At 41.4% G+C, this 17,430-nt stretch overlaps 3 protein-coding genes and 1 non-coding gene across 10 annotated transcripts; 1 reads left to right on the top strand and 3 right to left on the bottom strand.

The window, feature by feature from the left end:
* The first annotated feature begins 2,574 nt into the window (after positions 1 to 2,574).
* On the top strand, positions 2,575 to 2,765 carry LOC139348224 (U2 spliceosomal RNA). The gene has a single exon (XR_011603374.1). It is a non-coding gene; the product is annotated as a U2 spliceosomal RNA (small nuclear RNA).
* Positions 2,766 to 3,274: 509 nt separating this feature from the next.
* gtf2h5 (general transcription factor IIH, polypeptide 5) lies at positions 3,275 to 12,984 on the bottom strand. Of its 2 annotated transcripts, none has more exons than XM_070987284.1 (3): positions 12,973 to 12,984; positions 3,818 to 3,905; positions 3,275 to 3,627 (listed from the first exon to the last, which is right to left on the bottom strand). In XM_070987284.1, exons 2-3 carry the CDS (start codon positions 3,850 to 3,852, stop codon positions 3,447 to 3,449), a joined length of 216 nt encoding a protein of 71 aa, XP_070843385.1. In that variant the 5' UTR covers positions 3,853 to 3,905; positions 12,973 to 12,984; the 3' UTR covers positions 3,275 to 3,446. The 2 variants fall into 2 exon arrangements, with proteins under 2 accessions (XP_070843385.1, XP_070843386.1); XM_070987285.1 differs by lacking the exon at positions 12,973 to 12,984 and adding an exon at positions 4,289 to 4,322 and having other exon boundaries at positions 3,818 to 3,901.
* Positions 4,672 to 11,414, bottom strand: serac1 (serine active site containing 1). Of its 6 annotated transcripts, none has more exons than XM_070987733.1 (18): positions 11,337 to 11,398; positions 10,609 to 10,709; positions 10,435 to 10,471; positions 10,180 to 10,322; positions 9,600 to 9,689; positions 9,131 to 9,166; positions 8,819 to 8,950; positions 8,609 to 8,730; positions 8,240 to 8,368; positions 7,970 to 8,083; positions 7,534 to 7,696; positions 7,097 to 7,247; positions 6,852 to 6,993; positions 6,588 to 6,688; positions 6,265 to 6,362; positions 5,911 to 6,093; positions 5,681 to 5,824; positions 4,672 to 5,515 (listed from the first exon to the last, which is right to left on the bottom strand). In XM_070987733.1, exons 2-18 carry the CDS (start codon positions 10,700 to 10,702, stop codon positions 5,379 to 5,381), a joined length of 2,016 nt encoding a protein of 671 aa, XP_070843834.1. In that variant the 5' UTR covers positions 10,703 to 10,709; positions 11,337 to 11,398; the 3' UTR covers positions 4,672 to 5,378. The 6 variants fall into 6 exon arrangements, with proteins under 6 accessions (XP_070843834.1, XP_070843836.1, XP_070843838.1 ...); XM_070987735.1 differs by having other exon boundaries at positions 11,342 to 11,365; XM_070987737.1 differs by lacking the exon at positions 11,337 to 11,398 and adding an exon at positions 11,301 to 11,318.
* On the bottom strand, positions 11,996 to 14,453 carry myct1a (myc target 1a). Its single transcript, XM_070987283.1, has 2 exons — positions 14,142 to 14,453; positions 11,996 to 13,156 (listed from the first exon to the last, which is right to left on the bottom strand). The coding sequence occupies exons 1-2, from the start codon at positions 14,194 to 14,196 to the stop codon at positions 12,609 to 12,611; spliced, it is 603 nt and encodes a 200-aa protein (XP_070843384.1). The 5' UTR covers positions 14,197 to 14,453; the 3' UTR covers positions 11,996 to 12,608.
* Positions 14,454 to 17,430: the final 2,977 nt, after the last annotated feature.

Here is a 17,430-nt window from a genome sequence, read left to right as displayed (position 1 = left end):
GTCAGGCAGAGAGCACATGTCAAGGAGATTATTCTCAGTGTTTATTTTCAATTAATAAATTTACCGTCACGTCTACAACTCGTGTGTAATGAAACGCTTTTCCAAGCTTGAAGATAGGAAAACTGTGGTGCTGGCATGTCTCCTGCTACTAAATTGGGAGTACTAACTCAGACCCAAATTTATTTTTTGCAGATAAAGTAAAAAAAAGAAACCTACAATAAACAGACAGGGAGAGTAAGAGTAACAGTGTTATTGTAGCTCAGCCATATATTGTTCTCCCATAATAATGTGTATATCCTAAAATTGTCTATTGTTTTCTTTTATTATTTTGGTGAACAGACAAGTGGGGTGGTGTTTTTCTGCTTTACTGTATGCCTTCTCTTCTGCTTGGAATTACAAGCCAAAAAAAATCTTCTGGTTTGGGGCAGTTTTGATTTATTTTAATTCTTATTGATACTTTTTTGCTTTTTAATAGCCTACTGTATGCACCATGCTTATTATCATTGTGTTTATTGTGTTACTGTATTATTGTGTACAGCCAAAGATCCAATTGGCTTTACTGGTTGGCAGGATGACTGGAGATATCCTAAAAATACTAAATCAATACTTAAAGAAAAATCAATACTTTCATTTTATTGTATTGTGTGTATGTTTGTCAATAAAAGACCTCAACACCCTGTAGTGACCACCACTAGACCACTGTATAGTGACCATTAGACTGGTATAGAAACGCCTGTTGGAACCATTAGGACTTCTGTAGGAACGATTAGACTCCTGTGGGAACCATTAAGACTCCTGTAAGAACCATTAGTAGGGACCATTTAAAGTCCTGTAGATTTGTGTAGGAGATGATAGAATCCCATTAGAAAAACAAACTAAACCATTAGGAAAACATGAGTAGCCATTAGAAACCATTACAACACCACCAGGAACCAATAGAATATGCCTAATGGTTGCCTAATGGTTTCTTGGACTTTTTCAGCGGGGAAACACCGGAGGTATTTTGGTAGTTGGCTGCCTCTTGTAAAACAGAGAGGAGTGAGCCATTTTCCTTGACATGTTGTATTTTTATGTAAGAAAATACCCAGACTCACCAAATTTGACATTTGTGAATTTGCAGATGATTAAGTATGATTAACCATTGAGTTATAGTCCTGTAAAGACATAGCAACACTGTAAAAATATGCGAGAGAAACAAACTACTTATTTAAAGCCTAACAGGGACGCTTTCTACTTTGTGCTCGCTGTCCCATTTCGACCAAAATGTGGAGTAACAAACCCCGTTTGACACTTAAACTTCGTGACATATTGATTGCGCTGCAGCATTCGCATGCACTCTTTAACAGCATTGTCTCGGATTAAATTTTATTGCAATCGCCATGAAACGGCAACTGTTTTGATTACGAAAGCATTTTTCAGGGAAACGATCTCCCTTGCTGGTTATTTGTAATAACACTGACTTTACGTAACACTGACGCAGGTTTCGCGCCAGTGACTCATAGCAAAATCGCCATTTCCCGCGGTTTGGGTAACAGTTTTAGGTAGGTTAATGCTTTGATAGACCAGCTCTTTTAAGATAGCACATCTGTTTACTTCACATTTTTATGTCCTCTTGGTCTTTTGGCTCTACTTGTCAAGTGAGTGTTGTAGTGTTTGCTTGTCATTACAGTGTTTCAACTAAGGTTGGCCTTATGCTACTAATGTAACCGCCATGCTAGGCTAACTGATATGCTAATGTAAAAGTTGTCAGATGAGACTCAGCTAACTGATATGCTAGCTAAAGTCAGAAAGTGGGATGTGTTAAGTCCTTAATTGTAAAGCTAAATGTGAAGTGTTGGGGTTCTCTCGAAATACAGTGCGCTGTGAAGGTTGCTGTGTCATGGAGTCTATTGACAGCTAAAAAAATTTGATATCATTGATGCTTAAAACGTGACGGTCCTGTGAATGTCTATATATCGATGGCTTAATTGTAGAGTACCCCATTGTGATATTTGTATCGATTTTACACATGTGCGTAGATTGTTGCTAACGTTGAATTGCTACTATGGAACTGTGTCGAATGCAAGGTATATGGCTCTCATTTGGTCGGTTGACATTTCAGGCCTGAGTGTGATTCCCTTCATAGTTTCCCCCACCAGAGGGAGACAGAGCCCAATTTGTCTTTGTATTAGCGCTGGTGAAAGCATATGGATTTTTGTTAATTTTTATCCATACAGCACAGTCCCATTGTGATAAATAGTTTTGCTTAATGTCAATCACACAATTTAACTGAACAGACAATTAACTCTACCTCCACTTAAGATACAATTTGAATTTTGGGATGGTACTTCGTCTTGATGGCTTATTGGGCAGAAGCACGTCATGTGACCAGAAATAGCCTTCATGTGTATTCACGATCATCCTGTTCCGTGACTAAAGTGTGCAATCTAATGTAATTTTGGGTGCCGATTACTCATAAAAGGTCAGATTACACCTTTACGTTGTGTTGTTCCTTTGTAAGTTATGATTTTTTTTCCACCGTAAGTGAGAGTCATAGTCAGGAGAATGACTCTCCCATTCCACGTAGGACACGGTATCGCTTCTCGGCCTTTTGGCTAAGATCAAGTGTAGTATCTGTTCTTATCAGTTTAATATCTGATACGTCCCCTACCCGGGGACCATATATTAAATTGATTTTTGGAACAGGGAGATGGAATAGGGGCTTGCTCCGTCCACTCCACGCATCGACCTGGTATTGCAGTACTTCCAGGAACGGTGCACCCCCCTGTACATGTTAAATATAATTGTTACTCTCAACAACGCTTATGGTTTCCATGTATGTACTTGTGAGCAGAATGTTATTAGTTCATTTGGATATCAAACTTTGTATGTACTGAATCTAATTTGTTGTTGACGGACTACAAAGTTATAAAATGGTATTAAAGATACTGTCTGTCTTCGCGAACGTTAGAAAATGTTTAATATGTTTATCTCATCTCATCTCATCATTAACCGCTTATACGGGGTCGGATCGCGGGGGCAACAGCTTCAGCAGGGGACCCCAAACTTCCCTTTCCCGAGCCACATTAACCATCTCTGACTGGTGGCGTTCCCAGGCCAGTGTGGAGATATTATCTCTCCATCTAGTCCTGGGTCTTCCCCGTGGTCTCCTCCCAGCTGGACGTGCCTGGAACACCCCCCTGACTCAAATCAGCAATTTTCAACTAAGACGAAAAAGCAACAGTGAAACGTGCTCCACAGATTTCAAAACGCACACAGCGCAACATTAAACATTAAATAAACCAACACACTTTATTTTTTACTGAAAGCTTTTTGTATGGATCAACAACACAAAACGCAATTGCCCAGTTTCAGTCTGCAGTTTCAACATTGAATACCATTTTCATTTTAAGACAAACTCTAGAACAGCCCAAAGTCCAAGACAAACGTTCTCTGAAATAGTTGAGTTATTTCTGCGTAATTGGGAATGAATTCTGGTCCATTAGCTCGCCAACTCTCTCCTGCAGAGTGTGAACCACCTCTGCCAGGATGAAGAGGTGTGTGTCATCAAGGTCCTTGAGGATGAACTTCTTTCCCAGAGCCATTTTTTCATCCAGATAGAGAAGGAACTGTTTCATGGCAGGATCACTGGTCCAGTTAGCGGAGGGGAGCAAGGGGGAAACACGTTATAAGTCATGACATTCTGAACAAAAGTTGTGGAATAATGTGTTTAGGTAGTACATTTCATCATACGGGTTTTCGTGTAGCAGCATCATTTTCATCAGAATTATTTTATCTAGAAATGAGTATGTCAAGGCAGATTTATAGTTTTCCTTACCATTCAACAAGGACACCTTTGTGTACGTTGACCATGTTGACAGGTGCAGAGAAATCGGCAGTCGATGCGAATAATGCTCAAACCCTGAAGCACAACAAACAAGATGTGACTCAAATGAACGTTTGAGTAGCTAACGTCGCAAAAAGTAAACTCGTGAACCAAAAATCGAAAAGTTGCATGTTTGGGTCTCGGTCTTTTATTGAAACAGTACTCTTAACATACGATAACGTCAACATTAACAACACAAGAGCATTTAATTAACGTCAGCAGTAAAAACACGACTGCTAGCTTTTGACTTATATCTGGTTAGCCTGTTAGCGCTGAAGTCAGTTGAAAAGTAGCTACATAATTATAACCCCGGGGATATTTTACTAAATACTACGGTTTTCAAGGATCGAAGAGTCCGAGTTTCCGAGGAATATTTATATATCTGGCCACGTCCAAGTCAAGACGAGACGGTCTTTCACTCACCTGATAGCGGCAGTTGTTTCCGATGCTAACTTTTTAAAGCATTGTGGGAACACGTACGGTGTGAACGAAGGGACAATCTTCATCGGGACAAAATTGCGCACGTGTAAAATGTATGCGATAGCATCGTGAGTGATTTCTGTGGATCCCCTCTGGTTGGAGAATGATGCACACTCATATTTTAGTGTCCATTGAAACCTTTCATTATAAAGTTACAATGTATATATGTAAATTAAATGTACATCATCATCATATTGATGCAGCATTAAAATGAGTCATTATTACTATGGAGCTTTGCAATGCTTCCCCGAATAGACTAATACCCAGAGAGGGTGTTTTAAGGGATATACACCAGTATACCAAAAATGAAAATGATGCAGTGCATTGACCAGTCAAATAAAGCCTCCAATTTTTATTCATTGTCTGCAGTGATAGTAGCCTTGGACTACAAACACATGGAGATTCAAAAGCAATTGTTTGATTGATTACTAGTCCTATACAAAATATCATGAATACAGGTCCATTTGAGGTACGGTTCAGGAAGAAATATGTTTTGGCAAACAATATGACAGTCATACTGTACTTGGAATAAAATACATAAATAGAAAAATATAATCATAAATCATCACTCTGATCAAAAATACTGAGGAGCATGAATTGCAATGGTGTCAGTGCATGTTAAAAGCAAATACAGTATGAGCATCATGTGCCATATGTTAAGCTGGTAAGTCGAAGCTGAAATGGAAAAACAAAACGCAGAATACATTTTTAAGATCTGAACTTGCGTTCTATAAAAATTAAGGTGATCTTTAAAATTCATCTGAATTACGAGTGAGAGAGACTAAAGTAGGAGATGACTGGGAGAACAATATCACACCCAGATTTGTTTCATCACAATTAACAACTCTTCACAGAAATCAATGTGTAGATACATTTAATTTCCCTAATTACACTATTATCACATTAGTGGTTGTTAATGTAAACGTACAATAAGAGGCTGTTACGCTTCCATTTGGTTTTTTGGTGACAGTGCTTTACCACATTTCAAGTAAACAGCAGGTTGCATCAGTGTGTTTGTGTTCATATAGTTCAGTCAGTGACTGATGTAGTTCTGCAGTGCTTCCTGGATGAACTGGAGACTGCGCTTGTAAAGAAATGAGTCCTTCTTCTCTGGCTTGCAGATGTTGAGATGATCTACATCCACCTCAATGAGCTCCCCGATGCCAAGATCTGAAACCAAACCAGAGCAGGCTCAAGGTGAGAGCTAAAGGAACAAGATTGCAGACACATCGCTTTCAAGATCAATGCTATTTTTGCTCATGCATTCATATTTAAGATATATAGTACATCCCAGATAGATGTGTCTTATTTCCCATGTGCATGACTGTTACATACTTGCTGACTGTGTTGGTACCACCAGTATCTTGATCATGGGACCAATGTTAGTTGGCAGTGTCTCTGCAAAGCTCAGCACCTTGATTTCCTTTTCTTTGGCCATGTTCAGAAAGTTCTCATTCAGGTTTCGCAGTGCTGGTGAGTCTTAAAACACATGGATAACAACTCACAGTAGGTACTGAACATGAAGCAAACAGCCTTGGGTGTCAGAATTCATTAAACTCACTTACCTTTACAAAGTTCTCTGACTTCTATAGAGGGAAAGAGGAGATATCTGACATTGACAGAGTACTCTGCCATAAAGGTGCCATGGTGAGGAACACTATAGAACATAATGCCCTTGGTGTTCTCTAACAGTCCATGCATATCTGGGTCCTCTGCGGCATCCAGCAGCATTTTCTTCACAAGCAATCCTGATGGAGAAATCAAGTACAAGAGGATCCAGACAGACATTGAGCGCAACTTTCAAATAAGAGAAATAAAATCGCATGTAGGTAAATGTGTGGAATAAGTCCAAGCTGTCTGTTCAAGGGATATGAGTAAAAATCTAACATGCTTGTGGAAGGAAAGTTTTGACAAAATACCTCCCATACTGTGGGCTACCCAGACCACAGGCCTCTCTCCAACTCCTGCCAGCTTTAACTTCTTTAGCAGCTCTCGACTTCTGTAGGCCAAGGATTTCCTGAATCGACAAAAGCACCAAATTAATCAACAGTTCACCGATTGAGAGTCTGCTGCACGATGAACACTGGAACATTTAGGATAATAAAACATTTAATTTCCCTAAGAATGGTAGCTTATTTAGCTTTAGCTTTACAGATCAAATATAATTTTCCTATACTTGCACAACCCTACAACACTTTAGAGTTACACACTAGTGGACAAGTGGAAACTACAGATTCCTCACCTCTGATTCTCAGCAGGACACTTGGCCATCCAATCACTGAGGTGACTGTCATACTCCACTGATAGCACTCTCAGATTTGGACAGTCAGCAGCCAACCATGACTGTCAATCAAAGAGGACACAGCAATAAAGATGAACAAGAAGAAACGACTAATCCATAGTTGTTCCAAAGATTTCACTTCATTGAAGGAATAAATCATGGAAAGACACTTGATGGTGATCCACAATACTCCACAGAAGATGAAGGATTGTGTGGATTCTTCACCTTTGGCCAGCACTCTGTGTAGTCGTCTGTGCTTTCTGCCCCCCTTGCTTCCTCTGACATCACCCGGTCCTTCTGTCTCCACGTTTTAAAAGCAGCCCCAAGAATCCCATGGATGAAGAGTACGTCTGCCTTGATTGGCTGGCTGGAAATTAACACATTGTCAAAGATAGGTGTTGATTTACACATAAAATAAAGTGAAATCCAATCTAAAAAAAATGTCTATACAGAATTAATTGTTTTCCTACTTGCCACGTGTTTGTGGGTGGAGGATATAGACGCCGTCTGGGTATTTCTCTTCCACTGCCTCCCTGTCCAGGTTGGCTAGAGCACGGGCTGCATGAGACGCCTGCATGACATGAGGAGACTGAATCATCTCAGCCAGGACAGATACCCAGCCTGACGATAATGATATGGGCGAGGGAGAAAGGGAAAAAAGGATTGGATTCATTATAATCAGTTGTTCAGTTTTCAGTAAATACAGTTGAGAAAGTATTAACAACAGAAAACAAACACCAACATACAAACAAATGTGTAAAAGTATGAATACTGTGAAGCATTTCTGGTTTTGACAACATAAAAACAGTTGACATTTGACTACTAATGCCTTTGTAATGGTGAAAAGGTTATGTGTTAATGAAACAGGTACATGCAAAAACAAGCAGCAGATCTTGTTTTTACTTACCAGACTGGGCTATGGCCTGGTGAATGCTCTCATTGAGTGCCAAATTTCCTATGATACGAACAATGTTCCTCTGAATCTTCAGGGAGTCTCTGCGGAGCTGATAAACCCTCTGGAGGAGCTGCAGCCCCCCGTTGGCAACTATGTGGTCACAATGGCTCTGGACCTGCAAACAAGACGTGTTTCAGTAAGTTCAGAACATTTATTCACCAGACCTGTCAACCCTCCCATTTTTCCTGGAATTCTCCCGTATTTTATACCTCTCTCCCGTTGTCCTCCCTTTTAAATGTTTTCCTGTAGGTCAGTGCAAGTATCTCACCAAATGGGAGAAAGCTAACGTCGGTCAAATCATGCATTTTGGAAAATATGCCACATGAATTTTAGTGTATCACAGAGGGAAAAGCCCAGACCTGTTGAGATGTGTAATGGTCATCATTACCTTTGAGTGCTGTACCAGTGCCTGTAGGCAGAAGGATTCCACCTTCTCAGAGGGAACAGAAGTGAGGCTCTGGGCGTAAGGTAGCCCATCACCACCAAAACACCACAGACCACCCTACAACACAGGAGAGCGTATGCATTAATAAGAGGATTTAAAGATCTGAATTTTCAATGTTTTTGAACAAAGCATTGTTCTCCTGACAGTCTGTGTCAATCTGTGGCAAAAGAATGCAGAGGTGCATGCGTGAGTCCATCTTTCAGTCTCAAATACCCGTTGTGCTGCCAAGGACTGGGTGCTCTCTCTGAGGGCCAGTGATGTGAAGTACTGAACACATTTGTCCACCTCAGACTGAGGCAGAGACCCCAGCAGCTGCCTCAGTCCATCCTCTGCTGACAAACCCTGTGAAGAAGTTAACACGTCTTAGTTATCATCTTGTATACTTGTTACATATTCCATATAGTTCTTCCAACAAGACGCAATATCACAAATCTGATGCCTTGAGAAAACTTAGAAATACACAACAGTCTAATCATGTAGAGCCTATTTAGTGTAGAAATTAAATTGGTGGATGAGTGTGGTTTGCTAGTAATACAGAAATAGAGGTGTTCCATATAATAGATTTTCTACAGAGATGCTTACATCGTCCAGGTCAGGCAGTGCAGGTGCGCGCAGGAAGAATCGAAGGTCTACCTGAGGAGTCCGGGCGAGGCCCACTGCTGTTCGCTGGTCTATAACCTGGGCAGCTGTCTGGTACTGGTAGTCTGCGTTATTGACAACAGGTGTGAATCCACCCCATTTCACTTTTTTATTTACTGTAATCTTTAGATTCAAATTTTTGGTGTATTTTACCATGCCAGTGGTGATTTTGTGCAAGCTCCTGCACAGCCTGTAGTCTGATGGCTTTATTGGCTGACTGTGTCCTCTTTAGTAAGACCCATAATGCCACCTCATGTGGGTCCGCATCGACATGGCTAAAGTGCTCTGAGACATGCAAATAAAGAACAAACTAATCGGTTGAATGTTTACAGAATAAATGGATAAAGGGTGCTAAAAATACTCATAGAGACACTGGAACTGCATTCAATCTGCATCTACCATGACTAACTACTAGTATCTACAGTACCACTTTCAGATTACGGCTACAGCTAAGAAGTTACAAACCTTGTGGCTTCAAAACTTGGGTCATCAATTTGGCAGCTATTAATTGTTAAGTAAGAAGTTCATTTATTAGATATCTTACGAGAATATAATTTCATTAAAAAGCTGTCATATTTCTATAATCTTAAACATTATGTGCATTTATGTAAAGTAATGAATGAGTCACAGAGTTAATATGAAGGTGAACAAAACAGTTAGTAATGTGTATCACAGCCAACCACACAATATACACATGAATGCCCAAACTATGTGACATTCATAACAGGATGTGCATGTACAAGGCAGGTGTTTCCTTTGGCTAAAAAATGACAGAGGAACTGTAGTTTTCTGAGTATTGTCAAGTATTTGTGCTTCTATTAGCAACAACTTGTGCTTTCCAATCTTAAAAACATGAAGAGCTGTACTATCACTTCACACTGTGCACTTAAAGTGTGATTTTTAGGCAAACCGTTGACAACTTTTAGTCTCTTACCATCTAGTGATTGCAGCAAAATCTTGGAAGATACTTCCAGAAACCGCCTTGCTGCTTTATGAAGTTCCCTCCTTGCTTTGTGTGTGAGCCCTGGAAAAGATGCAGTGTGTCAAAAAATTACTAGTGACCTGGAAAATCTGAACTTAATTTCTATAAAAACACTACCAAGACAACAGAAGCCATTTAGTAATGGTTGCTAGTTGATGTCTCAGTATAGGTAGATAGGTGGGGTGATTGTTCCCATTAAATAAGTGACCCTTGACCAGTGGAAGTGAGATCAGTCAACAGACAGACCCAAATGTGCAGGCAGGAAAGATACAGAGGGGAAGGAAGGAAAGACAGTACTTTTAACAGATGTCACGGGGCACCTGGACATGGCAAACTCAGTACGACTTTGTGCTCACATGAGAAAGAAATAAAGCCACTCAGTATATTTTCCAGAAGCCAGCTGGTCTGGGAAGTAGGGTAATATCCAAAAACAATACATGTAAACTAAAACAAATACCTAAACTGTCATACTCAGGTGTTTAAAACGGACACATAATTGGCCACTTTGGTCAAGGTAAAGGACATTCAGTACCTGCAGCAAGGTTTTCCTTCTCATCTGAGGGAGTGGCTTTCAGATAGATGTAAGACTTGTACTTCTCCTTAAGAATTGCACGAGTGTCAATGGTCACAGCCTTGTCCAAGGCCTCCACTTCATAAGTGATAAAAAGACAGCCCCTATACAAATGTAATCGATAAGCTGTGGCACAGTCATAGTTCTTTTCACACACATTTGCTGCAATCAAATTTGGCCACTCAAGTGAAGGATTATGTAAATACTGTAACTTACCCCAAGACAACTGCACCAATTACTTTAGCAAACTTCCCTAAATTCCAACAGAAAAAAAATCTATATTAGACAATTTGAAGCTCAAAAGCATCATTGTTGAGTCCATGTATTTAGAGCACTTGGATCTGTGAGACTACTGAGTAAAAGCGGCGTACACGTAGGTCAGTGACTTACTTAAATCTTTCCACTGAAGCACCTTTTTCACTCCAGGCGGCCCAGCTGTGCTTAGCCTCCGACAGCGGATCAAACGTAGGGCCGCAACAGACATCCTCCGCCTGCACACCCCCAATACAATGGGCTAATCAGACCACCAAAGCCATTTATATCGACCAAAGTTAGTCTCACACTAAACTTGCATATCAGAGTCAGGCGTGTGGCCAATGCCACTTTTGCTAAAGCTAACTTAATATAGCTAAAACACGTATGTGACTCCCCAGCGATGCTGCTCTTATGACCACACAAGCGACAGTATCAGCAGTTAACGTTTAAATAACTGACAGTAATTAAGCGTCATGTCAACTAGCTAACCGACTGAGCATCAAATCGCTCCCAGGTCTTCCAGCTAACGTAAGCTATGGAGTTAAAATAACTAACTTAGCCTTACGTCGAACCAGCTGTTACAGCCACCTTTGACTCCCCCAATCATTCACCTTTATGTTACGCTAAAGCAAGCCAATGTGTCCTAACATTAGCATGAACATAAACACAGCTGAACGGTAACAGCGGGTCAAGCTACATTATTAGCTAACAAGCTTACTGAAGCTTTTGGCTAACGTTTAGAGCTTACTTTGTAACTAAGATACCGGCTGACTGCCTCACAAAACTTTTTGTGCGGGTCCAGTTTTATTGTCGAACCGTGACATTACCTTATCTGTCGGCTGACAAGTTTTAAAAGGACTCACGTTACCACAACGATCTCCACAGCCGCAGCTCCCGGTGTTCCTCATAAACACAACGAAAACGTGTCTCACAAATAATACGTCATTCGCCGCGGCTCGCGCGAGCTAATTGATTGGCATGAGGCGTTTGTTTGTCGTGTTAAACTAGATTGCGGTGTCTTTGGTGTTTAACGTCGCAGTGCAATATTGTACAGCGACGCCACAGTCTCAGACTTTGATTAGCATGTGTCTAACACAGTCAGCAACAAAGGAACTTTGGAAACTCCTCTAAGGTAGTATTTATTTGGATGACTGCTGCATTGGGTTGCAATATCTTACAGGTGTCCATGTTATTATGTCAACGTGTTGTGTTGCCTCATGCAAGAGGAGGGCAGTGTTTTGCTTGTGCTAGCTGACACCACATATACCACAAGCTTTGTATGGAAAACTCAGTTGTTGTGCTTTTGAGTCTTGCTTTTATTGCATTAACTTACAGGCAAAGTTCAGTAAATTACATTAAAATAGAAAAACTCCCACTTTTCTGTATCCCCCCCTCTTTTGTGCTCACACATACTGCTCATCCAGACACACACAAACACACCAAATTACTTTGAATGCCACGCACACCCAAAATACCACAGCTCTGTAAAAAAGCAAGGCAGCAATTAAAACATCAAGAGTTTAAAGCTGTCTTCACCAGGGTTTCCATCAATATGCCAATGAAACTTCTACAGTTTATTAATCACAGGTTAACACACAAACACTTGCCTTCCTTTGGGGTAAACACACAATAATTCTCTCTGTGGAATACTTATTAGATGATCAGCAGCGACAAAGGAGAAGTCTTGCTTTGCAGCATAAATGCCCAGTCACCAGTATGTAATTGGAGGTTTTTGCCTTGTGTTGATTAAACAAAGAGTCTGTGCAAACATACATGAATGTCAATCACCACAAAATATAGACTGCTAAGTTTAAGAGGAGGAACTTCTGTTCATAAGCAGCCATTACCACATTGCAGAGTGTCAAATAACTTTAAAAAGAATGTTTGCATCCGTATTGAATGATGAAAGGCAAGTATGCTTGTGTCAATGCCAGATATATACGAACAAACCAAAAGACATACAAAACTGATTTCAGAGTGTTATCGCATTGAGCAGGGCACACAATTGACCTTGATGTCCGTGTTCGTTCCACTCAGCCCCACTTGGTCATATAATTCAATACAGCTTCAGTCCAATGTCATTTGTAAATCCATTCACAACTCTGGGCTCATTAAGAGTCAGCCTCCCTCTCCTCTCAGGTGCGTGTTTCCTGATAAGCTCTAATGATGCTCTCATAAGCTGGAGGTGGGGTCTGTGTAGCGTGGAGTCCCCTCAGGCCATTATTCCCCCAAAATGACTCGGGTCTGGGTTGGGTGGCAGCTGGTTGGGCTGCTGTTTGAGATGATCCGGTCGACATGGTCAGAGTCGGTGTACGAGGCAGTGTGGTCTGGCTCCCTTCCTCTGCCTCCCTCGCAATTTGGCTGCACTGGAGGAGAGGGTGGAAGGTGGAGGCCCTGAAACTGGATTTGTGGCCCAGTGGGTCAAGGTGATCTGGGGATGAAGTCTGGCGGTGGAAGCTGAAAGCAGCGCTCACTAAACTGTTGTTGCTGCGCCGGTCGTAGCTGCTGTTGCGGATAAAGCCTGGACGGTTGCGGGAAGACGTGCGTGATTGGCGAGGAGGGCGGCGGGTGATGCTGGCAGAGCCTGCTCTACGCCGGGACATCCAGGTCAACAACACGTAAACCAGAGCCCCTAAGACCAAGCCCACCGCCATGGACACACAGAAGGCTATGATCAGAGGGACTGTGAAGAGAGGAACATATATAAAATGGATTTTTTATGATCTGTCTTTCAGGTTGTATTTTTTATGAAATCTTCACGAACATCCTCCATATTCTTAGTTCTACATGATTCATATTTTATCTCTTGCATCCTATTTACTTATTTACTCTTCAGGTTCACTGTGAGGGAGAAGACTCAGTGTATTTATGTTCATGCAATGCATCTAAACTCACTTTTTCCTGAATAACGTTTTATATTTAAGTCTTTTTCAATCATCACCTGGCACTGGAAGGAATTTTTATCAGAATCTGTCCCTTTAAAAAGATTACCAAAACCATCTGTTTGTAACACATGGAGGATTGCCAGCAGTGTCTTTTAAGATGGTTTCCCTTAACATAATAATAACAACAGGCTTTCCTTTTTCATGTTTACGAGAACAAGTTTTTGGGGACAACAAGCTGATGGCGTTCCATTCCCGCGGATAAGGCACTGACTTTTTGCTCATTGCTTCTTTGCCTTGAAAGCAGCTTTGCCAAAATAAGTCTGCTTGAGAGAAGAGAGAGAATGCAGAGGCTAAGACAAATCCCGTTGGACTGCTGCCAGGGAAAACAAATCAATTTCTTTTCAATACAGTTAAGCGTTAAAAAGACTCAACGGTTTTTGCTACCAGCCCATATTTCCACAGCAGGATTTTTTTTCTCTAAGTTTGGGAAAAGGGAAATGAGAGACTGGTCAAAAGTCATCTGGAAATGACATTTGGGAAAACCAAGGAAAAAAACACTAAGAAAACACGTCTGTGCATTTAAGATCTGGAGCGAGCACTCGTAAAAAATCGAGAAAGGCTCTGTCAGTATTCTGAATTGTGGGATAAAAAAGGAATCGGGACCACATATTGTGTCGATTCCGGAGGCGATTAAAGCTTGAATTCCTGAGAGAACAGCGGTGCCAATCAGAGACCACATGAAAAAGAGAAGCGATAAGAGAAGGGAAGTTAGGAACAACTCACCAGCGTCAAAAGACTGAAGTATTTCCAGAAAGAGATTTGTGTTGTTCTCAGCCATGACTTCGTTCTGTCAGAAGAGACGAAGACAGACTGATACTCAGTCCAGTCTGTCTTTTACTCTCTTCTTTTCCCTTCTCCTCTTCTTCAGTCAATTCTTGCCTGTCTCTCTCTTCTTCTGATGGGTTTTCCTGTCTCTCTGCCTCCCCTCTTTCCTGTCCTCTCACTTTCTCCCCCTCTCGTCCCTTGCTCACTTTCCCTGTCAGTACGTCTGTCTCCCTCAGAGGGAGACTCAGCCCTGGTGGCTAAGTCTGGCAGTCGTCTTGTTTATGGAAGCGGAAAACTACGCTGTCACATTTCCTGCTTTTCTGCTTGAAATTAGCAACAGGAGTGGCTTATCTATCCAGGACAGAGATCCTGGTGGTGGGAGGGGGGGACGGGGTGTTGCTATAATCACTTCCTCCCTCATCATTTCCTTCAGGTTGATTAATGTGAAACAGTGTCACCCCAGCGCTGTAAGACTCAGTACTTCTGCTTTTACCATAGGAAAGTCCACCACACTCACCAATATTTTTGTTCCTTTCAGAAATGATAAATATTTCTGTCTCTCTCTCTTATTTTTCCCCTCCACCACAGAGACCACAGGCAACAGTTGTGCCATAAGCTGCACCAGCAGTTACAGCTCTGGGTCTGAAATGTGTCTTGAAGGCAAAACCACAGCAGGAATTGATGGTGGCAGTAATGCAAGTGCTTTCAATACTCAGCTGTAATGATGCAAATTAAAATTATACTGCTCTGGTGTATTTTTAAACTGACTATAAGAATGTGGATATGTTCTGATTTCCAGCATCTTTGTTAGCATGCTCAGTCTTTCCACAGTGTCTGCCAGGTCAGCAGTGCCTGCGTTGGACGTCTGGTCCTCTCTTAGTTGGAGAGGTCCATAAAAAAAACTTTGCTGTATGATAAGCAGCACAGCTACTTTTTTTAATGCACCAATATTTTTTACTTTTCGGTTTGTTTTTTCTGCCCGTGACAAATCAGGACACAGTGAGTAAAACAAACCTCTTCATGCTACTCATTCGATAGTCAGCATTGTTTTAATCCTCTCCGAGGCAAATCTGCAAGGTCATCAATCCAGTCAGAGGGAAGGATGTGAGTAGCCTTATTGGTATGTATCTAATGTAGATCAGCCTGTTTGCACCATCAGCTTTGGATTTTACTTTGCAGAGTTGCCCATAAACCATCCTTTACCTTGCATCTGAACTCAGCATTAATCAATCCAGCCTGTTAATCCTGTTCAGTAAGATGAAAAAGATTTCGATTTTCAGACAAAATCTTTGCGAGTCTGTTATGCTAAGAAGTTCACAACCTTCAGAGAAAATAGTCCAAAGCTTGAACTTCCTTTAATTGTTGGCTCTGCTGTAAAACCTGTCCGAAATAACCAACAAACACCCATAACACTCTGTGAGATAATGTGTGTGGCCAGCGTGTTCTGTTCTAGCATTATTGGATTAGAAAGGGCCATTCTGCTCATAGGTGGAGACATTCTTTGAAGTTCATAGCTTAAGTTCATGGCTTTTTCAAAATGTCAGCAGTGGGAAATTGATGCAGAGAAACTGAATTGCTCAGAAAACAAATGTCCAACCATCAGCGACTGTCCCTCCTATGTGTTCCTTCTGTCCCTTCTTTGACCAGCAGATGGCGTAGTACTCCAGGGTAACTTCTCAGCACATCTCATCATGCCTCTGAGAGCAGGTCCAGTCCCACCCTGTCCATTAAACATGGAGACTAGGCTCTTTTACATAGTCCAAGTGAAAAAACCTCCAGGTCCACCTGAAATAATGTGAGTAAAGGAAACATCTCACATGTAACATGAAAACTCTTCTTAATGTGTAATACTGTGAGCTAGCTGGGCTGCGCATACCGATTACTCTATTGTATACATACACCACATCATTTTCCACATATTTTTAGAAGAAAATCACACAATTTGATATTGCCTACATTGTGCAGCTCGAGATTTGCAAAAACATGTTTTCCCATAGAAAACAATGAAAAAGGGTTGCAGGTTAAATCCACATCTTTTTGATGTTTCATAACCTCGGTATAAAATAGAGTTGCAGAACAGCATTTCTCTCTTTGGCATTATGTTGATTTTGACATGTAGGTGGACAACAAACTTTCTAATGAGATTTTAGAAAAGTGCTGACTGTGTATGAAAGAGATTACCACGCTGGCGGTCTTGGTCCCAGCTCTCTGCCTGTGCAATGATTAGATAAGAGAAACGGACTTTAACAGAGAAAGGGTTGGCTACTATAGGAAGATTTCCTGTTGACCCCTGTGCGTTGTCTCTGCTACAGCACTGTCCGCTCCGTCTTTTGCTGAATCTGTTTGCTCCTGAGGGGCGCTGGACGGTAGAGGTCACCCCGAGCTGAGCTGTGTAAAAATGTAGGAATCAGCAGTCCGTCTCTGCTGCAGAGGAGCCAGCTAGTCCAGCTAAATTCCACTGTATCACCCTGGCAAGTCAAATGGTGCTCCTGGTTTTGCCATCTTGGTTGGCAGTGTAATCTGGATGGATCATATTTTTTTGCCATATATACAATGAATTTTGGTCATTTTATGAACAATATGGAGAAACCTGGGTAGAGAATTTATGTGGTGGTGATCTTCCCCTGTAAAAACAGTTGTCTGGTTTTGGGAATGAGGAGTTTCATGTTCAACAATTCCTGTATCTAAATAATCGCCCCTCCCCCCACATCATTTTGGCTAAGAGTGTTTTTTTCCCCCAGTAAACATCATGTTTGCTCAGTCAGTGTAGACAAATGGTGCACAGCAGAGCATCAAAAGGGAGCCTAGACAATACAGAGATGTAGAAATATGGACTCCCAAACAGACTGTGGAAAGCCGCTCTGTTGTCCTGCTCGTTCACGCCCATAAAGTCACCCTCATTTACCTGCTCCCAGTGCCACCAACTCATTAACACAAAGCCATTCCATAAATTAATCTCTGGAGCAGATTACACAGCGCTGTCATCACATGAGATTGAATTCAACATGCACTGAATCTGTGCATTTACCCAATCTGATTCATCTGCCAAAAGGATCTGCAATCAATGAATCATTTCTCATCTTTTAGATTTTTCATGCCCACTCTTCGATCTCTCACTTTATTGAATGAGGCTTCGGCCAGAGCAGCGTAGCTCCTCTTTCAGCTCCTCTAAGAGCTCTCCTGAGATGATGATGAAAGGACTTGTCTAATGGGATTACACATCGTGATAAGTGCTCAGAGCCTAGTG

Source organism: Chaetodon trifascialis, chromosome 19 (genome assembly GCF_039877785.1).
Source record: "Chaetodon trifascialis isolate fChaTrf1 chromosome 19, fChaTrf1.hap1, whole genome shotgun sequence".
Classification (NCBI taxonomy): domain Eukaryota; kingdom Metazoa; phylum Chordata; class Actinopteri; order Chaetodontiformes; family Chaetodontidae; genus Chaetodon; species Chaetodon trifascialis.
The sequence above is the reverse complement of the archived record's forward strand: the minus strand, read 5'-3'. Positions and strand labels throughout refer to the sequence as shown.

Bases quoted from the DNA above. Each gene is read 5' to 3' on its own strand.
- gtf2h5 (XM_070987284.1), bottom strand. From the start codon at position 3,852: ATGGTCAACGTACACAAAGGTGTCCTTGTTGAATG. The intron at 3,628-3,817 runs GTAAGGAAAACT...TAACTGGACCAG, and splicing joins AAAGGTGTCCTTGTTGAATG to TGATCCTGCCATGAAACAGT.
- serac1 (XM_070987733.1), bottom strand. From the start codon at position 10,702: ATGTCTGTTGCGGCCCTACGTTTGATCCGCTGTCGGAGGCTAAGCACA. The intron at 5,825-5,910 runs GTAAGTGAGTTT...ATGTGTTTTAAG, and splicing joins AGTCAGAGAACTTTGTAAAG to ACTCACCAGCACTGCGAAAC. The intron at 5,516-5,680 runs GTATGTAACAGT...GTTTGGTTTCAG, and splicing joins GGTACCAACACAGTCAGCAA to ATCTTGGCATCGGGGAGCTC.
- myct1a (XM_070987283.1), bottom strand. From the start codon at position 14,196: ATGGCTGAGAACAACACAAATCTCTTTCTGGAAATACTTCAGTCTTTT. The intron at 13,157-14,141 runs GTGAGTTGTTCC...CTCTCTTCACAG, and splicing joins ACTTCAGTCTTTTGACGCTG to TCCCTCTGATCATAGCCTTC.